Below are 24,303 nucleotides of genomic sequence, written 5' to 3'. Positions count from 1 at the left end.
TTGCAGTGAGCCAAGATTGTGCCACTGCACTCCAGCCTGGGCCACAGAGCAACAGGGTGAGACTCCGTCTCACACACACACACACACACACACACACACACGCACACACACACACTATATATATATATAAAAAATCAGATTAAGAACTCCAAATATACATTTTAATTATCACCCTCCTCAACAAAACTTGATAGTACTTTCTTCTTACACCTAAATTATTCTGACCACAGAAACTAAAATTGTATATCTTCAAAGCAGTTAAAGAGCAGACACACTACTCCCATTTTTAGACATGGGAAATTTTAGTAAAGGAAAAGCTCAGTGAAATACATCAAGATGGTAATAAACGGAGTTACAGAAGCTATACTTCCTGCTTTGTGATGATTAGTCTACACATACTATAGAACACCCATTTCAAAGTTAGCCCAAAATAGGTTGATTGTGGCCAATCTACACAACTGTGGGAGATTCAGATTCACTAAGTCAAAGAGATGAGACTAGTATCATTGGAGATATTGATGAAAGCACTGTCAGGCATAAAAGAGCATTTATTAATTCTATTGCCATAGAATTAATAATGTGTAAGTCTTTAACTTCGAAGAACTAGAGTTTACTCTTCCACATAAATTTTTTGGTATTTTAAAGGCTTTTTTTGTGTCTGTTTTTTTGGTGAGGGGGGGTGCAAGTATTTAAAACAATATTATTTCAGTAAGACAGAACGTATTATAATGTGATATCCAGGCTACTGCAAATTTCTGACCTCAAAGGTCTGAAACATAAAATCAACTTAATCAATACAATATTTGAAAATGAAGACATTTCCTTCTCTTACAGGCAAAGAGCAAGCGGGAGATAAAGAAAGTTTAAAAGAGCCACTTACAACATGAATCTATGGCATCAGAAGTCAGAATAGTGGTTACCTTTTCATGAAGAGGGGAAATAATATTGACTGGGAAAGGCCACAAGAGAACTTCCAGGGGAAATGGAAATGTTCTGTATTTTGATCTGAGTAGAGTTCTATGGGTATAAACATGGGCAAAAGTTCACTGAGCTGCACACTTAGACTTAAGCATTTTACTGCATGTAAATCATACCTCAATTTAAAAAGTAAAAGCATCCTATACAAGCAAGGCACTGCAACCATAATCAAGGGTAAGAATCAAGAAATCAGAATAAGTTAGAAAAAAATTAACCCTTACCAGGATCTACCACAGTACTGTATACAGAATAGATAGTTAAACAAGTATTTCTTATGATAATTTAGTAAGAACACCCTAGATGGTTTGGGATATCCCTTTTGAACTAACTGGAATTTCAAATGCGACTATTTTCCTGAATATTTTAAATATAGTTTCAAACCTAAAAAATAGCCTCCAAAAGGTTGAAATCAAAGGCCAAGAAAGCTATGTCTCAGAACACAAAGAAAACACACTTGCCCTAACATTGAATGCAGACTTAGGGTATCTTCTTTTTTTATTATTATTATACTTTAAGTTCTGGGGTACATGTGCAGAATGTGCAGGTTACATAGGTATACACGTGCCAAAGAAGGCAATTCATTTTCAACACGATATCCACTGACAGTATGAATCTACCTATAAGCAAGAAACAGAGCTTAACACTCACGAAAGACAAAAAATGCTAAAAACCTGTATGATAGTATTCTGTCTTCTGAAGGATATTCTATTCTCTTCAGTAATCTAGTAGCTATGGAGGCCACAAGCAACCAGCAGTTTCACATACAGCGCATAGGTGATATTATCAAAAGATCAGGTTTGATGATCAGGAAAGGCTACGTGTTTGCTTGGTAACACTGAGCAGACAATGTTAGAGTCCCTAGTCCAAGAACCAAAGACTTCTGTACTGAGTTTTAACTTCCATTTTTGGCTAAACCAAGTAACAGGTCTAATTTTCCTTTAGTATATAATTATTTCTGTCCATACCTAGGCTCCTACATAAACAAAATTCCATGACTGAAATGAAACTGGACAGTCTTTGACACTTAGTGATCTATTTCTATTTCTTAGATAACCAATTCTAAATGTACCATTAAGTGAATTAAAAAATTATGCCTAAATTATTAGGAAATAATACTGTCACATGCTGAATGGGACATTACATGTCATTATTATTCTAACACGACTTTGATTAGGCAATGTGGTAGTCTGAGATGAGAAACTTCTACAGTGAAACAAAAGTAATTAACCTTTTTAAAAAGCCAAGCAAGAAACAAAAGAACTGAGGATTATTAGCTCTCTTGAAATGCTGCTATTCTGCAATAATCAGCTATGCACAAACAGTCACACTGATCACCTGAGATCAGAAAACAAAGGTCAAATTACAAGTTCGTAAGAAATCAGTTTCCTAAATTCCTCCCCTAAACCCCTTCTCCCTGGCAAAGATAGTGGCTTGCCAATATTTAATGCTCTAGCCAGCAGGTTGAAAGTCTCTTTAGAAATTCTTATCTCTTTTAGAAATTCTTAACTGTCATCTTTGCTAATAGACAATGACAAAATATTCTGCAGAGCCTGTACAACTGCATTGATGTTATATTTCTATATCAACATTAAATAATCCTCACATAGGTTGGTTATAATTTTTAAAATATCCATTGTAGCTGTCTACAACTGCTGTCCTGCCTAGCCCATTGTGCAGGGCCTTCTCTGCACCAAAGCAATTTCATTGTATAAGTTTTTTAAAAGATATGATCCTGCTGGACTGTGATGCTAGCCAGCATATCAAAATTGAAGCCACTGTGGGAAAAAAAAAATCCATCCTCAAAAATAAAGCGATTTCTTATTCATTTTGAATCTACCTATAATGTCTATGTTTTTGTAAAAATATGGAAGAAGAGTATATAATGATACCTATTTATCTCTTTAGATGAAAAAATGTAAGCCTTTCTTTCCTTTCTAATAAACACTATCATCTCAGATCCTCCCAGTATCTATTTTAAGGTTTAAGCACCATTATGGAGCCTACAACAATAGATCAGTGACAGGCCTGATCCCATCAATTAACACATTCTAGGGTGGCTGTATGGATTCTGGTCTTCCTACCTCCCTCTTAGAGGCCTGGTTTTGACACATTGACATCCCTGGTCTTAAGGATGAATAACCCAGTTAAGGGGAGTTCCTTCCCTGAGACCAATTCCTTTGTAATTAGAGCCAAAATACAAAGGTTGTTAATGACCTAAGGCAAAGTGATATGAACTCTAAGCCAATGAAACCATGACAGCAAGCAGATTTCTAAATAGCAGAGAAGTGGGATCCATTTACTTACATGAAGATTCAGTGCCAAACATGGCTGGCTCCAGAGGCTGCTTTTTAAAAATTAGAAGAAAGAAAAGGGGGAAAAAAAAGAAAGAAAAGCGAGGAGAGTGTACATGTGAGAGTGAAGAGATGAGCCGGCTACACAGCAGGGGTCATGAAGCCAGACAATGCAGTCCAAGCTGTGTCCAGCTGCCAGATTCTCCTGTTACGAGCTTCAGTTTTCTCCCGTGTGATTGAAATGCAAGGTCTCTTAACAGCACCAAAAACCGAAGAGCTTTTGAAAATCCACTAGGCAAATGAAGGCCGACGTGGCTCTTCTGGGATGCAGTGAGGCTGGACTAGGTAGCAGCAGGGGCAGGACTGGGAGCAGCAGCAACAGCGGATACTGCAATCCCCAGCCCTGCTGTAGCAGTAAGACAATAGCAGGGCTTATGCATACGCTGGATGACGTCAGGGACACTGCACAGACCGACTGCGCCGCTTGAGCCAGAGGCTCCAGGGGCTCCAGGAGAGCAGCGTGATTGAAAGGGGAATTCCTTTGTCACAAAATGCACAAGACCGAGAGCCACGTATACATTCCCCTCCTGCGCAGCTCTTCATCCCATGATACCAGGCAGTAAAAGAGGACTCAAAGAAATTTAAATATTGGCTTTATAGCAATTAACCACAAAGACATCATGCGTATCAGGCTTCTTGGTTTTGCGCAGCGTATAGAAAGAACTTTTCAAGGGAATTAAGCATATCAGAAATGAGAAAAATTATCTGCCTTTAGAAGTAATTACAGAAGAGTTCATTGTTATTTTCTTGAAGCTTATGGTAGATTGACAGATCAAGGATTGTACACTCAATCACAAGTATGTGAAAATATGTATACTATTACACATATATTCTAGGCACATAAATACATACAAATGTAACAGTAAAATAGTAATCTTAAGTACTTAGAACACTGCTTGGCACACAGTGAGTACTCAAATGTAGGCAATTCCATTACTAGCTGTTTTGCAACTATTATTCAAATGTGAAAAACGCTGCTCTAGGAATATATTTACATACATGTATTTCTCCTATTTCTTCATCGTGCCTTACATGAATTTCCGTCATTTTCCAGAGCAACTCTGTCATTTTAAGGCTGTGTGCACACACCTGTGTATACCTCTGTATGAGTAAGCATTTGTGACCAACACATTTCTTTTTGATCTACCCACACAAAGAAATAATTGAAAATATTTTATCTCTTGACTCACTGGAACAAAAAATGTCTTCCTGTATTACCATATTCTTATAAATCTGTTTTTAAAGAAAAAGTACTAGAAGCATATGAACTTTCATTAGCTATCCAACACAAGCCAAAAAAAAGTTTTGTTATGTTTTTAAAATGCTGAAATGCACAAAAAGTAAATATATATACATATACACGTAACCCCACAATCCCACACTTTTAAAATCATATACAGTAGTTCAATAGTTCAAGTCTCCTCTCCACCCATTCATCCAAAGTATATACCTTTTCTAATTAATTTCTTGTGTTCACAAAGACATGTCTTGATCTCAATACAGTTTTTAAATATTAAATTCTGCTATGAAAGTAGAACCACATATTACTTTAACATCTAAAAATATCATTAGTACTTTTTCTGGTCAGTATATGTAGGATCTACCTCATCCTTTTAATGACTGCATAAGATTCCATTGTATGAATGTACCACAGTTTATTCAGGGTAACTTGATCTTTAGCTTACTAAAAATGCTGAGCCATTAAGAAGAATATTTGATGATGCTACATAAGATAAAGAACAAATCATCTGTTGTGGGAAAGAATAACAATAGCTAATATTTACTGAGTATTTACTATGTGCCAGGCACTATCCTGGGTCCTTTACATGTATAAACCCATTTAATCTTCATAATAACCCTACAAGGTAGATACCACTTTTATCCACATTTGACAGATGGTTAAATACTTTGTCGAGGTCACACAGGTAGTGAATGATATACTGGGCTTCAAACTCAGGAGTCTGGATCCAAAGCAATGCTCTTAAGCACACTACAATAATGCCTCTTTCTTGAACAATGAATAAATAATCAGCAAAATTATATTTAAGGATTTAACTGAAATGAAGGGAAAACAGAAACCCACTCAAAATGTGAAGGAAAAAAAATCCTTAAAAGAGAAAGGTCATCAGAGAAAGAAAAAAAAAAAAAAATCACAGAAAATTGCAGGAGTTAATAAAAATGTATACCTTCAAAATAGTCACATCAACAACCAAAGGGGAATATCAATAATGATGTTGAAATGTAACTGTAGGAAGTGGGAAAGGATAATACAGTTCAAAAGAGTGGAACCTTAAAGCCAGAATATTGTCTTACATAAGATCTATTTTAAATTGCATATGAGATGTTGTCACATAAATAGTCACTCAAATAGTGGATGGATGTGGCTATCAGAAAGGCAAGAGGGAAAAGAGAATGAGAAAATGGCCCCTGGGTTAGAGATATTTTCAAACAGAGGCCATGGTCTACATGTAATAACTGCTTTGCCGACTCATTTATGTTGCTCCTTTTGTTGGCTCATACGTGAGAGGGTGTATATTTGTGTATGAAAATGCATTTTTCTGAGGGCCTATATTTACTTCTTGGCACAGGCTTCTAAGAGTTAAAGGCTGTGATTTTTTTAAGTCTACTTTTTAGACAACTTTTAGACTACTAAAAAACGTCTACTTTTTAGACAACTTTTAGACTACTAAAAAACGTCTACTTTTTAGACAACTGTAACAGGATCAGTATGCTAAAAACATTAGGCATCTCACTTGCCAGGAAAACCGGACACAAATCTCAACCTCTGACTCCTATGAAGATTTCTGTTATGTGGAGGAGGCCTGAGGCATTTCTAAACACTTTAGAACGTTTGGATCCACATTGTTGAAGACGATCTTTGACCAAAATGATTCCAAAAGTTTAGTTCATTCCAGTTCTCTCCTCTAGTCAGCTCAGAGAAGGAACACAGAGTTTAATATGTTGTCTAAAGAAAATGTAATGAAGAAAAATGAAGGATGAATAAAACTGATCTGATATCCCTTACTAACCCCCCTCCAAAAAAAAAAGTCATATAATACAATCCAAACCCAAAGTGATCTTTGGCTTATCCACTCTGTCTGAATACCCCTGCCTGCAACCTTGCCCTTCCTTCACAGTAAAGACAGTGCTGTTAATTTCTAGATAAAGTTAGCAACGAAAGGAAGGAAAACATTCAAAATAGTTTAGTGGTCAAAATAATAATCATTAAATGAGAATGCTATTGACAAAGAACAATTATAGCGAAAATCTTAAAGCCAGTCAATAGTCACTTTTAAAGGAAAGCCTATCAAGCATTCACTCAACAACTATTTTCTGGGAGCTTACTGTTCTACACTCTAGGCATCAGCCATGAACAGAGTCCCTCCCCTACGAAACTTGTATCTTAGTGAGTGAGACAGAGAAACAAACACGTGACATGTCAAGTGATAGTATATGTGATGAACAAAGACAAAGAGGAATTAGAGGATAAGGAGTAATTGAATGAGAAGGTTATTTTAGGTAAAATTATCAGGAAAGGCCACTCTAAAAAGGTGACATTTCAACAAGACCTGAAAAAACCACATGGTTAGCCTGAAAACCACGTGGAAGGAAGAGTGTTTCCATGCAAAGCCCTTAATAGAAGTGTTCTGGGCCCCTTAAATTATTTTAATAATAAATCTATTCTTGAATCATCAAATATCAGTTTTGAAAGATATCCCCTTCAGTGCTATAATGATGCCATTAGTACAAAAGTGATTGTGCTGAAAGCGAAATAAATGCTCTTTTCTAATACAAAAAAATCACTCTGCCATGAACTGAAAACATGAGTTGTTCTCTTCAAAGTTTAATAGATTAAATATAGCTATCTTTTCAATGAATGTGTAAATGTTTATAAAAATCACTATGAAAGACAACATTCAAAAGGGCTTCCCACCACATCAGACAAGTAATTTAATTAATGTATTTATTAATGTGGTAAGAACTTAAACCATATTTTTTTCTCTACAGCACACACAACTAAATTTGAAAGTGCCATATCTGTGAATTTCCTTAAAGTCACCTCCTTTGTTCACACTAAAGTTCTTAGTTTCTTAGTATTCTCTTGATGTCTATTTAGAATAAGGCTGTACATCTTAAACTATCAATTATACATATATAAAGTATTACTTAAGAACAACAAAGAAATGTTTTAATGGCAATATACAAACTATAGAAAATGAAAGAATTCTTCAATGATGGTGTTCTTTGTGGGAGGAGGTATAAATTTATAACTAAAAGCATACTCATAGTAAAGCTCTGTGGTAGGATTTTACAAATTTGATTTCTTTGCATATGGCTAAAATGTGTTCCTTCCTGCTTCAACGTAGTACCACACATAAAGTGAAACTTCTAAAAAGGTGGGTGCATTTTATTTCAGAGCCCTGGAACAAAAATTCTGGCATGCTAATCTTATGAGGAAAAGAAAATCAAAATGCACACACAAGACACAGATACAGGTATACTTGCTTTAAAGAAACCCTAAGATAGAATACTAAAGATTTATAAAACAAATCTTTTGGGGCAATTAATTGCTTTAAAATGTTTTATCTTCAAAAAGTATCTACCCCAGAAGTCCTTTAAATAGCAAGCTCCTAAAAGCTATATTTTAAATGATCAATTTCACAAAACTTTTATTTGCACACTGTAATTAACTGTCTTGCCAAAGATCCACCTACAGTTATAATTTATAGATACTGTAGAAGTAGAGTTCGATCCAGATGCACACTGGAATTTATATTACACTGGGTATGAAAAGTGGCCTCTCTCTGCCCTAGAAAAAAAATCTTCCAATTCTTCGTTCTTTAGTTTAAAAGCAATCTGTCTGCAAACAATGTCGCCATTACCCAAAAGTTCAAATTTAGGGCAATATAATTCTGAATTGGTTGCACAAATTTTGGGCAAAGACTCATGTCCTTACCTGATCACTGCTTCACCTCCCACCCACACCTTTACCCTACCAGATGTAAGGGAATCGCCCACTTACTCATCAAGTAACCACCACCCATGTTTAATCTAACCTTATTTCTAAACATGTACCAATTTACCATTCAGTGAAACTAGAAATTGAGAAACAAGGCTATGCAATTTTAAAAAGGAAAAGGTTAGAAAGGTCAGAAAAGGTCAGAAAAATCTGGGCACATTTATACTCAGAAAATTTAGGATAAAAACTGAAATTCTCCAATTCACTTCATTACATTAACACCATCTAAAAGAGCCATACACAAGCACAAAACCACCACCACAATAACAGAAACTCTCTGTAGACTGTGTACATATTTTATTCCCTGTGTGGAATAATCTGAACTCAGATGTTTGTACTTTAAATCCTCTGGCCTAAGAGGGGAGAAATGTGGATTAATTATGGGTTGGAGTTTATTTTAAGTCCATTTAAGTATGATCCAACTGAAATGGAAGAAACAACAAAGGTATGTCTCAGAAATTCCCTTAAGCACTTATCCTAAATTAATCACAATTTGGATAAAACAAATTCATACAATACTCAGGAATAAACTGATGCACAATATTTTTAAAGTGCTCACACAATCAATATAATTTTTAAAATATAAATTCAAAATATTATTTTTAAAGTAATTCTACATAACTGGAAAATATTTAACATTTAGTTTTACCTGTATAATCCATAATGAAGCAATAAGCAGGAAACTGAGTATTTTCCAAGTACAACTCTATCAGCCAGAAAATGAAACGGCTCCCTGGACAGACGAACCATTCTGGGGAAGCCTCCTGCCATGTGACATTAAGCACACCCACACTTCTGCTTATCTCTCTCAAGCGGTAACGGCTGGGCTCTGCTCTCCTTTGCCTGGTCTTTTAAAGTCGTCCTTAGAAATGTCTCTCAGAAAATAACTGTTATTTACTCCCATTTCTCTCCTGTATTAATTATTAGGTTAAAACTAAATTTTGGTTTTAGGTTAAAACTCTAAATAAGAGAAAAAATAAATTATTTTATTCCTGTAAGTGAAAAGGACACAAGATATCCATATTTCTTCCTAGTACTCAATGATATGAAGCCACATAACCTGAAAGGAATCAGCATCCAAATTTTTGTCACAATTTTGTCATTACATTCATTCATTTGATAGTACGTATGCATATTTTATCCATTTGTCCATTTGAAATAATTTGACTAATTTGAAAACAAACCTAATAAAGGTGATGCAAGAACAATTCCTTTATAGCATATCTAAGACCTCCAACTCATTTATCCAAGTCCTAAAATAGACATCAGCTGGAAAGGACATATGGTCATTACTGAGACACACTCTATCTGATGTAATCTTTAATGTCACATTGCCACATACCCTGAGCCATCTTTTTCCTCCATTGCCAATTGTTTCAATCTTGAGCATATCCTAGCTTACACTTTAAATAAACTTTAACAATGGCTATTTCATCTTGATACAATTCTTTACCTTGCCAAAAGACAAAGCATAAATAAATTTTTACTTTTTTTATCTTTTTTTAAGCAACCTGAATGGTTGGACAATTTCCAATTTAGAGTTATATCAAATACCAACCCCCACCCTCCACCACCACCAAATTGCAACCACTTTGAAGAAGATGAGGTACTAACCGTTTAGAATGGTTTTGCTGGAGTAGTGGGGTGTTTGGTTTTGCTTTTGCTACTTTCCTTTCCACTGAACAGGATTCTCCAAAAGAAATTATAAAGCTGACAATGCTATAAAATGTGATTTTGAATTTTCAATACAATATCAAAAGTGTGTAATACAAATTCTACAAATTCTAGGATTACTATTATCACTTAACAGGTCTCTCCAATAATTTTATTTACTTATTTACTTATTTTTATTTATTTTTGACAGAGTCTCACTCTGTTGCCCAGGCTGGAGTGCAGTGGCGCGATCTCGGCTCACTGCAGCCTCTGCCTCCTGGGTTCAAGCAATTCTCCTGCCTCAGCCTCCTGAATACAGTAGCTGGGACTACAGGCGTGCAACACAACGCCCAGCTAATTTTTGTATTTTTAGTAGAGATGAGGTTTCGCCACATTGGCTAGACTGATCTCGAACTCTTAACCTTAGGTTATCAGCCCGCCTCAGCCTCTCAAAGTGTTGGGATTACAGGCGTGAGCCACCTCGCCCAGCCATCTCCAATAATTTTATAAAATAAATAAGAAAGTACCATTTCACTCAGTCGTCTAATCAGTGCTTCCTTACCATAAGCAGAGCCCATTATACCACCAATCTGCTACAGTCAAAAGCTGTTAATTCTCATCAACCTCACCTGTCACTGTTGCTAAGTGAGCCTATCTCATTTATTGGGCCGTATTTCTCTTTATCTTAACCTAGGGTACAGATTGGGAAGCCTTCCACAAGTTGTAACAATTTGATATAATTTCTTCCTGATAATTAAGATGTGCAAATGGTTAGAACATTAATGTTATGATTGTTTTAAAATAGTAAGCTCAAAATGCCTGATAATGACTACCTACATTTACACAAAACTTACAAGTGTGTGGAAACACTGACTGCCATTATCGAATATCACCTGGAATAACATTTTATGCTTTTCACAATTTAGTAGTTAGCATGGATTTTTAAAGCACTTATCTAATTATCTGAGTAGCATTATTTTAAGACTTTTTATTTTTATGCTGTATATTTTATAATTCTTAAGAGACAGATATTTTAAGGAAATGCATTTTATTAACGGAATGAAAACATAATGAAATATCTAAATTAGAAAGTATAAGACCGATGGACAGATGAGTAGATAGATATAAAACCTACAACCTACTTATAGTTAAGTGATTTTCCATACCTCAGAAATCCAGCAGAGGGTTAAAAGCCAGGCTTAACAGACAGAAAAGCCAAGTTTAGTCAGAGAAGATTCAACTCCCATCTTAGCCACTTACTAGATAGATTATCTTAATTAAGCAAGTTTTTAAACCTCTCTGAGCCTTGGTTTACTTATAAATTGGCAAAAGACCTAGATCAATGCTTGGAATGTATTAACAGCTAATATGTAAATAGCACTTTGTGTGTACCAGGCATTTTTCTAATTCAGGTATTAACCTATTTAACCCTTAAAACGACCCTACGAGGTATTATCCCCATTTTATAGATGAAGAACTGAGGCATGGAGGATAAATAACTTATCTAAGATCAGAGCCAGGATTCAACTGGAGTAGCCTCTAGCTCAGAATCCTTGTGCTTAACCAGTACACAATACTGCCTGTATAGAGTAGGTGATCATACGGTAGCCAAAAATTAAAAAAAAATCATTTCAAAAAACTAGGTTCTTTCCAATAAAACCAAATCTACAGTGGGCCAAACAGTTCAGTTCCGAATTCATAAAAATTCTTTTTATATTCTATGTTCAATTCCAACATATGAAAAAATTAAACAGAGAATCAGAATGAAAGGGATGATGTTTAGTCATTGTGATAGCTTAAAATGAGAGTGGCATTAGCCAGTAAAGCAGAAATAAGTACTCAAGTGCAGAAAGCTACAACCATAAAAGGACCTGTCCTACCCAAGGCACACTCAGTAACCACTAAATCCCACTCTGCTTTTCAGTTCTCCAAATGTCATAGCAGATACTACTTGCCTAGACTCTATAAACACTGACTGTAAATTCAAAGCTCAACAGGAGAGCCTTCAACCAGATCCCTCCACCCACCTCTCGAAGAATTTTCCTATCTCCTTCTCACTCTCAGCAAGTGAGACTTGCTGATATGCCTAGATGCCCCCTTCCCAGACAATCACATCATAGTCCTCTCCAAAACATGTAACATTCACCTAAGTCAGAAGTTCTTCTCGGGTCACCTGTTCTAGGGATCACTATCCTAGCCACAACTTCCTGAGACAGCAGTGGGTTGCACTTACAGCATTCGGCACCCCTGAATCCCATCCCAGAGTCCTGCTACAATTTAACCCTTCATGATCCAAGTTGGAGAAAGAATCATTACTGAATCAAGAGACCTGGAGTCTAGCCAACACGGTCACTCATTACCTCTCTGATCTAAGATAAATTCTAGAACCCCTGTATGTATCTGTTCCTTCACTGGTAAAATGAGGAGGTGGAACTGGAAAATCCCTAAGATCTAGTCCAACTTTAATAATCTTGGACTCTACTTTAAACCAATTACAGTCAGAGGAGAAAACTCAAGTAACTCCTGCTGATACCTACTCCTTTTCTAGCCCCCACCATCCCCTCTTCTATCATGCCAGGGCTTTGGGAACAGCCCCTCCTCAAAGGAGCCAGGCTGTATTGTTCTAATCCAGCGTGTTTATGTTGGATGCTGATGTTCTGGGGAGCCTCCTCCTGTTTACAGGGACACTGTTCCTTTCTAGGCAGACCCCCAGTAACTCAGCCTGGTGGTAAGTAGACAGATACACACACACATTAACACACACACACACACACACACACACACAAAATACTTAAACTGTTGGAGGACCTGCCTACTAGAGGGTTCATGGTTCATGGCCTGGTGGGTCACACCTCTTAGGACAATGTGGCCTGGGTGCCAGCAATAAAGCTTCTGAAGGAGACCATTCTTCCAGGACTTGATTGAGACAGCTGGACACAGAGTGTGAAACTTTTCATAGATGACAGCTCAGGGGCTGAGACATAGCTCTCCTCTCTTTTTCTTTCAAGGCTTCCCTCCATGGACTAGTGCCTGCCACGCGAGTCCACGGTCCTCTACCCTCCTCAGAGGAGGAGAACGAGCATGGCTTCCACTTTACTCTTCCCTCTTAAATCAGAAAATCACAGCTTTATCATAATATCTTACATCGCATTTCCAACTTATACAATAACTGACTTTGTTATTACACATGTTTTAAAACACCAGGGTTGGATTATAAATGTTCACTCTATTTTTCTGCATTTCAGAAATGAAAATAGGGGGTTTTCCCTCTAGTCTCAATTCTCACCAACATGTGAGAGTTAAGTCAAAATGCCTTAAGGTTATTTCACATCCCAATTTCACCTTATTACTAAGTCAGAACAAACATTATCTAAGATATCTCATCTTGCTGCTCTCCCAGGCTTCTTACCACCCACTCCAGCCTGCATCTGCATCAGCATTTCTTTTCATGTTTTGTCATCCTCATTGGCTTTGCTTACTGAGCCCCAAGTCTACCTCATGGCCTGTCCCAAAATGTGAGATGACTCCACTAAAAAAAGGATTATCTGAATGCAGAAGATTCCTAGAGAGTATGCCCAGCTCCTCCCATTACTGGGCTCTACTCCCAAGACCTCAAAATTTAAGTAAGCTAAGACAGATGAGCATCTAGCACTAACCAGATAAAAGAACTACCCTGTGAAGTGAGGAGGGAATCCAGCTACTCAACTCAATATCACGACCCAGACCAGTGCTCCACATTCTCCATGGCACTAACCAAACTAGTTACTAGCTACCTAGAACCTAGAACCAAGGCAATGGTTCTGAGAAATTGTCAATTACTTTCACAGATAACAATCATCCTTATTGAGCACAAAAGCATAATTATGACCAAAGGCATGAGTAAAACATAATAAAAGATCTGCTTAACCAAACTCCAAACCTTCAGATAAGGGCTCTTTCTGGATACACAACACCTGTTTGTTGTTATGCTTTAAAAGGATGGTGGCAATGGTGGCAGGATCCCCGGTTCTCAGTGGCTGCAAAGCACAGATCTCTTATATGGTTGTAGGGCCACTCCCTTCTTACAGTGGCCTCAAGAGAACTAAAATCAAGTAACCACAGCTGGAAAAAGGAGGTAAATAACTTTTATAAGAGGTGTTGTGTGGTCTCCCAATCACTGATGTTTTAACTCTATCAGAAGATGACTATAAAAAAGGACATTGGGTTTATGTGTTTAAGGTTAGCCAATAAAAAAATACATAGCAATTAATCTTGATGTATAATTAGCAGTCATGAGAAACATTACTAAAGTTACTAAAATGCCTGATAAAAATAAGAAAGATTAAGATTTTCTTCCCACAAATACGAATCTAACAATAAATATGTTTATTCATTTTACATCCTGACAGTGATGGTCATTTTATATACATTTGAATCAAAGCTCTAGTGTAATGATCAGAATCAAACTACAGGTTTGTACAACAAACAGGGAGGTACCCAAGCCAGACATATCACTCTGTAGAAAAGCTTCTTTAGGCAAACCACAGACCTTCCTGTGTGGTTTTGGTCTGTTCACATGATTGGCAAAAGGAACCACTGGAAAATAAGCAAAGAAAGTCATAAAAAATAGTCATGAATGGACTAGTGTGGGTTGTCCCAGAGGCCAAAAAAAAAGTGGAGAAGTTCTTTAAGGAATTTCCTAGCTGTAACATACAGCTGCAGTTCTAGGTAAGCAAAGATCACAAATTTCCATGGTACTCCAAAACAAATCATTCTCAATGTTTTCTAGCAGGAGCTGGCAAATCCTTTTTATAAAGGGCCAAATAGTAAACAGTTTAGATTTTGTGGGACCATCTGCTCTCTGTCACAACTACTCTATTGTTTCAGTGCAAAAATAGTCATAAACAATGCATAAACAAATTAGTGTAGCCATGTTCCAATAAAACTTTATTTATAAACTTTGAAATTAAATTTCTTGTAATGTTCATATATCATGACATATTGAAAATTTTTCAGCGGTTTAAAAATGTTAAAAAAAAATGTTAGCTTATAAGTCTCACAGAAACAGGTAGCCCATGGGCTACAGTTTTCCAACCCCTGTTCAACAATATTTACTGTGGTTGATTTGACCTTTCTCTGCAAGAGCTCTAATCTTCAATTAGGTCTCCGCCATTGACAAGACTCCCGAAGATAATGGAATCCATCAACAACTGCCTGATTGCATTAGGGTCAGAAATTCAAGAAAAGTTTCATCCCAATTCCCTTCATTTCTGATGATACTATGAACAATACCTCATTCCCTATCACATTAGAACTGGTGATAAATGCTCAATTTCTGAGAAATTGTCAACTACTTTCCCAGATAAGGAAAACCACATACCTCCAATCCACATACATCTCTAGCCCTTGAAGATTATATAAAAATGGAAATCATGGGCTAAGATTTCCAAGTCTCTTCAATTATATTATAAACCAGGAAAACTTTCTATAAAACATACTCATAGTGTAGAACACAAGTAATAGCTAGTTTGTATGAGAAAATCTGACCCTGTTCACCAACAATTGTTGAAAGGGAATTCTTGAGAAACAAGAAACAGACTACAATCCTAACTGCACAGTTAATTAATTTGGTTAGACATTTCACAACAGTATCACTTCATTTATGAAATGAAGCACTTAAAATTATTTCTGTGGTTTTTTCTAGCTCTAAAATACAACAATTCTGTAATGAGTTACGCTGATCATGATACCTACCTCATTAAGGGTTTGGGCATATTTCTATTAAAGTTCACATGGATGACTTTTTTTTTGTCATTAGCCTTCAGATAAGAAGCAGATAATTTCCTCTCTGCTTTTTTGTCTCTGGTTTTTTGAAAGGCTATTGAAAATATATTTCTAATCAAGACAACTGCTACATTCTTACAATTTTAACACAGATTCTTACAGTTTTAACACAGATATAGGTGATTCTAAGAGAAAATGTAGTGAAGTGTATTACTTGGAAAATGTTTCTAGAGACAGACATTTGTGCCTGTGCAACTATAGACTTCAAATTCACAGAGACAGAAAGTAGAATGGTGATTGCCAGAGGCAGGAGGAAGAAGAAAATGGGGAGTTGTTTAATGGGTACAGAACTTAAGTTTCGTAAATTGAAAAGAATTCTGAAGACTAGTTGCATGGCAATGTGAGCATGAGCTCCTAAGAAGACAGTCAGCCTGTCCTGTGAAGCTTTGAAGCCAGGAATTGACTTCTCTCCAGCTATGAAAGGCCTAGACGGCATCTTCCTCCAATATAACACTGTTTCACCTACACTGAAAATCTGTTGTTGAGTGTAGCCACCTTCATCAAGTATCTCAGCTAGACCTTCTTGATAATTTGCTGCAGCTTCTACATTAACACTTGTACTTTACCTTGCACTTTTATGTTATGCAGATGGCTTCTTTCATTAAACCAAATAAACCAACCTCTGCTAGCTTCAAAGTATTCCTCTGCAGCTTCCTCACCTCTCTCAGCCTTCATAGAACTGAAGCAATTAAAGAGAGTTCCTTGCTCTAAATTAGACATCGGCTTAAGGGAATGTTATGGCTGGTTTGATTTTCTATCAGACCACTCTAACTTTCTCCATATAAGCAATAAAGCTGTTTCATTCTGTTATCATTTGTATGTTCATTGGAGTAGCACTTTACATTTCCTTCAAGAATTTTTCCCTCGCATTCATATCTTGGCTAACTGGCACAAGAGGCCTAGCTTCTGGCCTATGTCAGCTTTTGACATGCCTTTGTCATTAAGCTTAATCATTTCTAGCTTTTGATTTAAAGTGAGAGGCATATGACTCTTCCTTTCACTTGACCACTTATAACTCACTGTAGGGTTATTAATTGGCCTAATTTCAATATTGTGTCTCAGGGAATAGGAAGGTCGAAAGAGAGGGAGAGAAACCAGAGAAAGGTAGGGCAATGGAGCAGCCAGAACACACACACTTATCAATTAAGCTCTCCGTCTTATATGGATGTGGTTTGCAGCACCCCAAAATAACTACAATAGTAATATCAAAGATCACTGATCACAGCTCACCATAACAGACATAATAATGAAAAGGTTTGAAATATTGTAAGAATTATCAAAATGTGAGTCAGAGACATGAAGTGAGCATGTGCCATTGGAAAAATGGCACAACAGACGCTCAATGCAGGGTTGCCACAAACCTTCAATTTATAAGAAGTGCAGTATCTGCAAGGCAGAATAAAGCAAAGTGCATCAAAACAAGGTGTGCCTTTATATGGTTAGGGTCAGAATAACTGGCTAAAATAATTATAAAAGTTTGGTAAGAATTAGGTATATTTCTGTTCTTACATTTGTTGAAAAATATTAACTTTAAATGGCAATTATGCAAAGCTTATACAAATTTTAATTGTGAATAAAAAGACATAAAAATATAAAGAAAGAATAAACATTGTGCTGTTACATCTAATGCCTAGCAATGCTTGTTGAGTCAACAATTGAACTAGCTTGAGTAGAAAGCAACTCCTGAAGTCTAAGAAAGGGTACAAACCATTCAGAATAGGTAGTCATGTTACACTGCTACTGACTGCTGATAGCATTCTGAAAACACAAGCATGGTAAGAAGGAAAGAGTGAACTGTCGAAACTTTAAAGATGGAAGTAAGAGGATGACAGATTCATAACAACTGCTCTCTTTTGAAAGCTTTACTATTTCCAATAAGATATGGACACTGTTCTTTCAAAAGGCACATTGACTCTACTATAAATCAACCATGAAAAAGGTATCAGGTGGAAAAAGTACTGGAATTAAAGCAAAATCCACTTTGGAGCCTTCTTTAGGCAACTCTGCGCCTCAGTTTTCACAGACATGAGCTATGAGTTGCTATGAGGTTCATGAGAGATACTGGTGAAAGTGTCAATGGTAAAGTGTCAGGAGCTAGCATTATTTATTACTATTAATTTAATTACTATTGTTGACTCTCTTAAATAAAACATCTCTGAAACATTTCTATTTATGATCTATGTATTTATTTATGTCTAACAAAGAAAATGCATTAACTTTTTGAATGTTAAAATGCCTAATTAAAGATAAAAAATAAATACTTCCTATAACTTGGCCACTCTTTTATATGGTACTCTATCTTCTGAATTCAATTTAGTTTTCCCAGGACATTTTTTTAAGCAGAAACATGCCCTGCATACTTTTCATGAGCAGAATTTATTTTTAAGTTGATGTCTGGGAATTCAGCATACTACATCTTCAAACAGTGCTCCATGGTAGTCATTGTTTCCACAGTCCATCAGCACTTGGGCAGGAAGTGTGACAGGCGAAAAAGAAACTGAATCTCTTGGGGTCTATTAGTAATGTCCTTTAGCATTTCATTAAAACCTGACACACATAACTATTTGTAAAAATTGGAAATATTTTTACATTAGTAATAACCAATATGAAGGCAGAGACGAAAACAGGGGACATTTGTGGCTTACCATCACAGGAGATGGCTGTTAAGTGAAGTGGACTGAAACTGGGGCTAGCCTTAGGAACAACAGCCTTTAGATATTCCTGCTCTGTACAATGTTAAAATAATATTAGATTTTAAACTTACATAATGTGACCTGTTAACATCAAAAATTTGTTCTCATAAGTCACAAGAAGTGATAAATAAAATGAAGAAAAAAAATTTAAGTTATTTTTGTCAGTATTATAAAATACTGACAAATACATTCCACTTCTGTAAAATTAGATTTGACAGACCTGTCTTGGCATTTCATTGGGAATGTAAAAGATTCTAGGAATGTGTATATGTTTCTTTAAAAAAAAAGCAGTGCATTGAGAACAGATGATATCATAAGGAACAAAATACAGAGGCCAGTGGACTTCTAGGCAGTATGCAGTAGCAATATATTTAAACATAGCCATATTTTAAAAATAGCCAAGGAAACAAAAACATAAAACATGCTAAGTTCCCACATAAAACATGCTAAGTTCCCATTACTCCGAATTCCACTTGAATCAAATCTTCTTCATACAAATACAGATTAAAGCATCATAAATGTTTTGTTCTATCCAAAATATTCCATGGAAGATAAGTTACCTTTGTCATCATTTCTGTAACCTATATTTTTAGAAATTAGGTATTATTTTAAAATTATTCTAAAGCATTTACCTCTAAAGTATTACAGGAGAAAAATGAGAGTTCGTAGTCATTTTATTTTTATTTATTTATTTATTTATTTATTTATTTTGAGAAACGGTGTTGCTCTGTCGTCCAGGCTGGAGTGCAGTGGTGTGATCTAGGCTCACTGCAACCTCCGCCTCCCAGGATCAAGCAATTCTCTGGCCTCAGCCTCCCAAGTAGCTGGGACTACAGGCATCTGCCACCACACCCGACTAATTTTTGTATTTTTAGTAGAGACGGGGTTTCGCCATGTTAGCCAGGCTGGTCTCGCACTCCTGACCTCAGATGATCCACCTACATCATTTATTTTCAACATATACAGCATATTTCTGAATTGTTAAGAGATTAAACAAGTTGAACATTTCATGCTTTCTCTCCAGAGACCTGCCCATGATAAAATGATACAATTCGGAGCCAAGTGGATAACACGAAGGCAAGGTCAAAGAACTCTGTAGCTATCAACTTACATCTCTGATTATCAATGTCCAAAAAATAATTTTCAGAAAATGGGGTTTCTTCTCCCTAATTTAACAATTTTACTGTTATATATCCAAAAGACAGTCATTTTCCATCTGGATCAAGTCAACATATTTTTCTGTCAAAAATGTGTGATCCATACTAATTGGCATTCATCCATATCAATGTAAAAAAAACCTTTCAAAAAAGAAAAAACCTAAATAGGATTTTTAATGGGATACCATAAAATTTAGTCTTTTCAATTTAAAAGGTAGACAACAGACAATGGCAGTCTCATTCTCATTTTGAGAAATTCTGACCTCAGAGTTGTAGAGACAATGAAAAACGAAGGAGAGAACTCTGAGCAGATTGTAGTCACCCTGCAAAGACACCCTCCATGTCACGTGAATCAAATCAGCAATAATTGCAGCCTACAGACAACTCATTCAAAAGCTGTCCTTTGAACAACTCAAAACCCCTTCCTATGAAACATTTTCTTAAAAAAGTCCTTCAGTACACCACAAGGAAAAGATATACACATTCGTCAGGTATGGTGGCTCATGCTCTAATGCTAGCACTTTGGGAGGCTGAGGCAGGAGGATCACTTGAGCCCAGGAGGTCAAGACCAGCCTGGGCAACATGGCAAAACCCCCATCTCTCCCAAAGTTATACAAAAATTAGCTAGGCATGGCCAGGCGCGGTGGCTCACGCTTGTAATCTCAGCACTTTGGGAGGCCAAGGGAGGTGGATCACCTGAGGTCAGGAGTTCAAGACCAGCCTGTTCAACATGGTGAAACCCCATCTTTACTAAAAATACAAAAATTAGCCAGGTGTGGTGGCGTGCACCTGTAGTCCCAGCTACTCGGGAGGCTGAGGCAGGAGAATTGCTTGAACCTGGGAGGCAGAGGTTGCAATGTGCCAAGATTGGGCCACTGCACTCCAGCCTAGGCGACAAAGTGAGACTGTGTCTCAGAAAAAAAAAGAAAAATTAGCCAGGTATGGTGGCGTACACCTATAGTCTTAGCTACTTGGGAGGCTGAGATGGAAAGATCACTTGGGCCCAGGTGGGGCTCAGGACACTGCACTGTATCCTGGGCGACAGAGTAAGATCTTGTCTCAAAAAAATAATAATAATAATACACACATTCTAAAAAACTAATTCAGGCCTGGCATGGTGGCTTACGCCTGTAATCCCAGCACTTTGGGAGGCCGAAGCAGGTGGATCACCTGAGGGCAGGAGTTCGAGACCAGCCTGGCCAACATGGTGAAACCCTGTCTCTACTAAAAATACAAAAAATTAGCTGGGCATGGTGGTGGGTGCCTGTAATCCCAGCTACTCGGGAGGCTGAAGCAGAAGAATTGCTTGAACCTAGGAGGCAGAGTTAGCAGTAAGCCGAGATTGGCCCTTGCACTCCAGCCTGGGCAACTAGAGTGAAACTCCATCTCAAAAAAAAAAAAAAAAAAAGGAAAAAAAAAATTCAGTAGATGCATCTAATTTCATGTTGTCTTAATCATATAAAATCATAAACAGATTTTGTTATTATTAATTTGCATAATTTCTTCATTCAGTGGTTCATAGTGAAGAGATTCTGCCTTTAACACACATACATACAAACACACACACACACAGCCTCAACTACAATCCTTAGGAGGTTACCAGAGATTCTATATACCTGATCAATTTGAAACAGATTGCGTTGAAAATATATCATGCTATTAACCGGAGGTAATTAATGAAACTTGTAAACACAACAAATGCTGTGTAAAAACAATAATATTGTATTAGAACCTTGAAATCCTAAAATAATGGGTCTTAGTTCATCTCCAGTTAAAATTACTTAGACAAACTTCAGTGTTTAAGAGTGTATATTCATAAGGCTGGGCATGGTGTTGCATTCTCATAGTCCCAACTACTCGAGAGGCTGAGGTAGGAGGATCACTGAAGCCTAGGAGATCAAGACCAACCTGCACAGCACAGAGAGACCTGTCTCTAAAAAATATATAAAATAAATAAAGTATTTTATTTTATCTTACTTTATTTGAGACCTAGTCTTGCTCTGTCGCCCAGGCTGGAGTACAGTGGCGCGACCTCGGCTCACTGCAACCTCCACATCCCAGGTTCAAGCAATTCTCCTGCCTCAGCCTCCCGAGTAGCTGGGACTACAGGCATGCACCACCACGCCCAGCTACATTTTTTTGTATTTTTAGTAGAGATGGGGTTTCACCATGTTGGCCAGGATGGTCTTGATCTCTTGACCTCGTGATCCGTCTGCCTCAGCCTCCCAAAGTGTTGGGATTACAGGTGTGAGCCACCACGCCTGGCCAATAAAACATTTTAAAAAGAAAGTATGTTCATAAAACATAATGTCTTGTCCATGTACTTTCCCACGTACTTTTATTATATTTTGTCTGTAGACAAAATAGACATCAGATTATCTTTGTGGAATAACAAAAGGATCCTGCCATTACTATGGTATTGGAGGGAAGAATAAGAAAAATCAGCCACTTTTTTTTAAATATACCCCCTGTAATGATATTAATGCAATTATCAATCTATCACCCATAATTACAAAAAAAGGATAATAACACTAAACTGTATCAAAAATGTTCTCTGGTTACAATGACAATTACATAAGATACACCTTCTTCCAAGGTTGGCCCAGGAACAACCTCAAAGGTTTGTAAGCTCTGTTGACAGCCTGCAGTGATTGCTTCTGAAAGTATCATTGCCTGATCCTGCAATTTTATCACCTTACTAACTACTAGTCCTTTCTGCAGCTCACACAGACATAAACCCCCTTTTTCCAGCTCATTTATCAAGTGAAAGGTTCCTTCCCATGAAAATGGACACCTGAGCTCCAGGGACCGTAATAGAAAACAGCAGGAAAACCACTCAACTATACTTAGCATTGGTAGTTTTCTTTTCTATGTTTTTTCAGGCAAAAGGTAGACTTTAAATTTGGAAATATATTATACAAATACATACATTCTTCTACATAATACTACAAGTAGTTTAATTTGTCTTTTAAAGTGGAGACAGGCGAATACTACTTAGGTGAGGTTTCACTTGACGATGATTAGACCTCCTGCTTTCTTCCCTTCATCTGCAGCACAGCAGTTTTTAAATCATCCACATGGATTTTTGTGCACATGAGATAAGGTGCCGGTTTCATTGCTGCTGCTCAAAACAAATGTCAATGGCTTCTTCAGTGTTATCCAACCGCAACATTAAAATGTTCTACTAATTGTGTGGTGCTCAAAAGGCATCTTAGACTCACAATGCCATAGGCTACAATACAGAAAAACATCCAGAAGCTTCAGAGAATGTCTACCAGATGTCTGGGTTTTTCAGAGAAGAAATAATTCTTTGAGTTCTGGAATTTCTAAATTTTAATATAACTCTTACCATCAAAAAGATCCAACAATACTTCTCAATGAGGGTGTTACTGGTATTTTAGGCAGGATAATATTACAGTCAATATCCCTGGCCTCCCAGGTATTATGGCCAGTAGCACTAACAAGTCATTGTGACAAGGCAAAGCCCACACCCACATTTCCACACGGCAGTACTGCCGCCCAACCTTCAAATGTATTTCCCTGCAATCTTAAGTCACACAAAGCTCTGAAAAAGCTTCTCCTAATAATGCAATTACTTTAATAGACTACAGAAGTAACTGGAGATGCAAATAAAGATGATGTGGGATATAGGCCTAACCTCTAAACAGGCTCTCGAACAAGCTGCTTCAAAGTCTCAAAGATCACTTTGCTTTTTGGTCACTTGTTTCTCCCCTCATAAAGGTATTAAAGTTATCTCAAAGCCTGTGCTATTCAATATGGTAGCCACTAGCTATAAATGGCTAAATTTAAATTAATTAAAATTTAAAATTCACTTCCTAAGTCACACTAGCCACATGAGCTCAACAGACACTGTATTACAGGACATTTCCATTATTGCAGAAAGTTCTATTGGACAACGCTGCTCTAAAAGCTTCCTAAGCATATGACTTGCAACCAACTCATTGCCATTTTGAGGGTAGTTTGCAGCAAAGACAGAATTCTTCAGTGGCAGTAACAGAAAGTACTTACACAGTCCACGGTTCATCTCCAAACATTTTTTGACATTTGGTTTTGAAAGAAAATTCTAGGCTGGGCGCGGTGGCTCACGCCTGTAATCCCAGCACTTTGGGAGGCCAGGGCAGGCGGATCACGAGGTCAGGAGATCGAGACCATCCTGGCTAACACGGTGAAACCCCATCTCTACTAAAAAATACAAAAAATTAGCTGGGCGTGGTGGCGGGCACCTGTAGTCCCAGCTACTTGGGAGGCTGAGGCAGGAGAATGGCGTGAACCCGGGAGATGGAGCTTGCAGTGAACTGAGATCATGCCACTGCACTCCAGTCTGGGTGACAGAGTGAGATTCTGTCTCAAAAAAAAAAAAAAAAAAAAGAAAGAAAGAAAGAAAATTCTAGGCACAAGCAAAATTAAAAACAGAAATGTCAATAGTAGACCAAGTTATTTAGTATCTACAGAATGGATCAGTTCTCTTACAGAATCTTCTAAACAAAGTGTCCTAAAAGATAATGTTGATAAGTGAAATGATACTAGGAACATGCCTAACCTTTCTTTCTCTTCCAGATATCATCTTCTAAGGGCAAAACCTTGTATTATTAACAAAAGAAGAATGT

General features: G+C 37.0%; 1 protein-coding gene across 21 annotated transcripts in view; it reads right to left on the bottom strand.

Annotated features, from left to right (window-relative positions):
• The window catches only part of ST7 (suppression of tumorigenicity 7), a 274,827-nt gene that overhangs the window by 204,732 nt on the left and 45,792 nt on the right, over positions 1-24,303 (bottom strand). For 2 of the 21 annotated variants that reach the window (XM_054559086.2, XM_054559087.2), the window contains exon 1: positions 8,999-9,102. The exons of 11 other annotated variants lie outside the window; for them this stretch is intronic. In XM_054559086.2, coding sequence (XP_054415061.1) covers positions 8,999-9,011 — 13 coding nt within the window. In that variant the 5' untranslated portion in view covers positions 9,012-9,102. 21 annotated transcript variants of the gene reach the window in all.

This window comes from Pongo abelii, chromosome 6, assembly GCF_028885655.2.
Source record: "Pongo abelii isolate AG06213 chromosome 6, NHGRI_mPonAbe1-v2.0_pri, whole genome shotgun sequence".
In the NCBI taxonomy this organism is placed as follows: domain Eukaryota; kingdom Metazoa; phylum Chordata; class Mammalia; order Primates; family Hominidae; genus Pongo; species Pongo abelii.
Note: the sequence above shows the minus strand (reverse complement) of the source record. Positions and strands in the feature narration are given on the sequence as shown.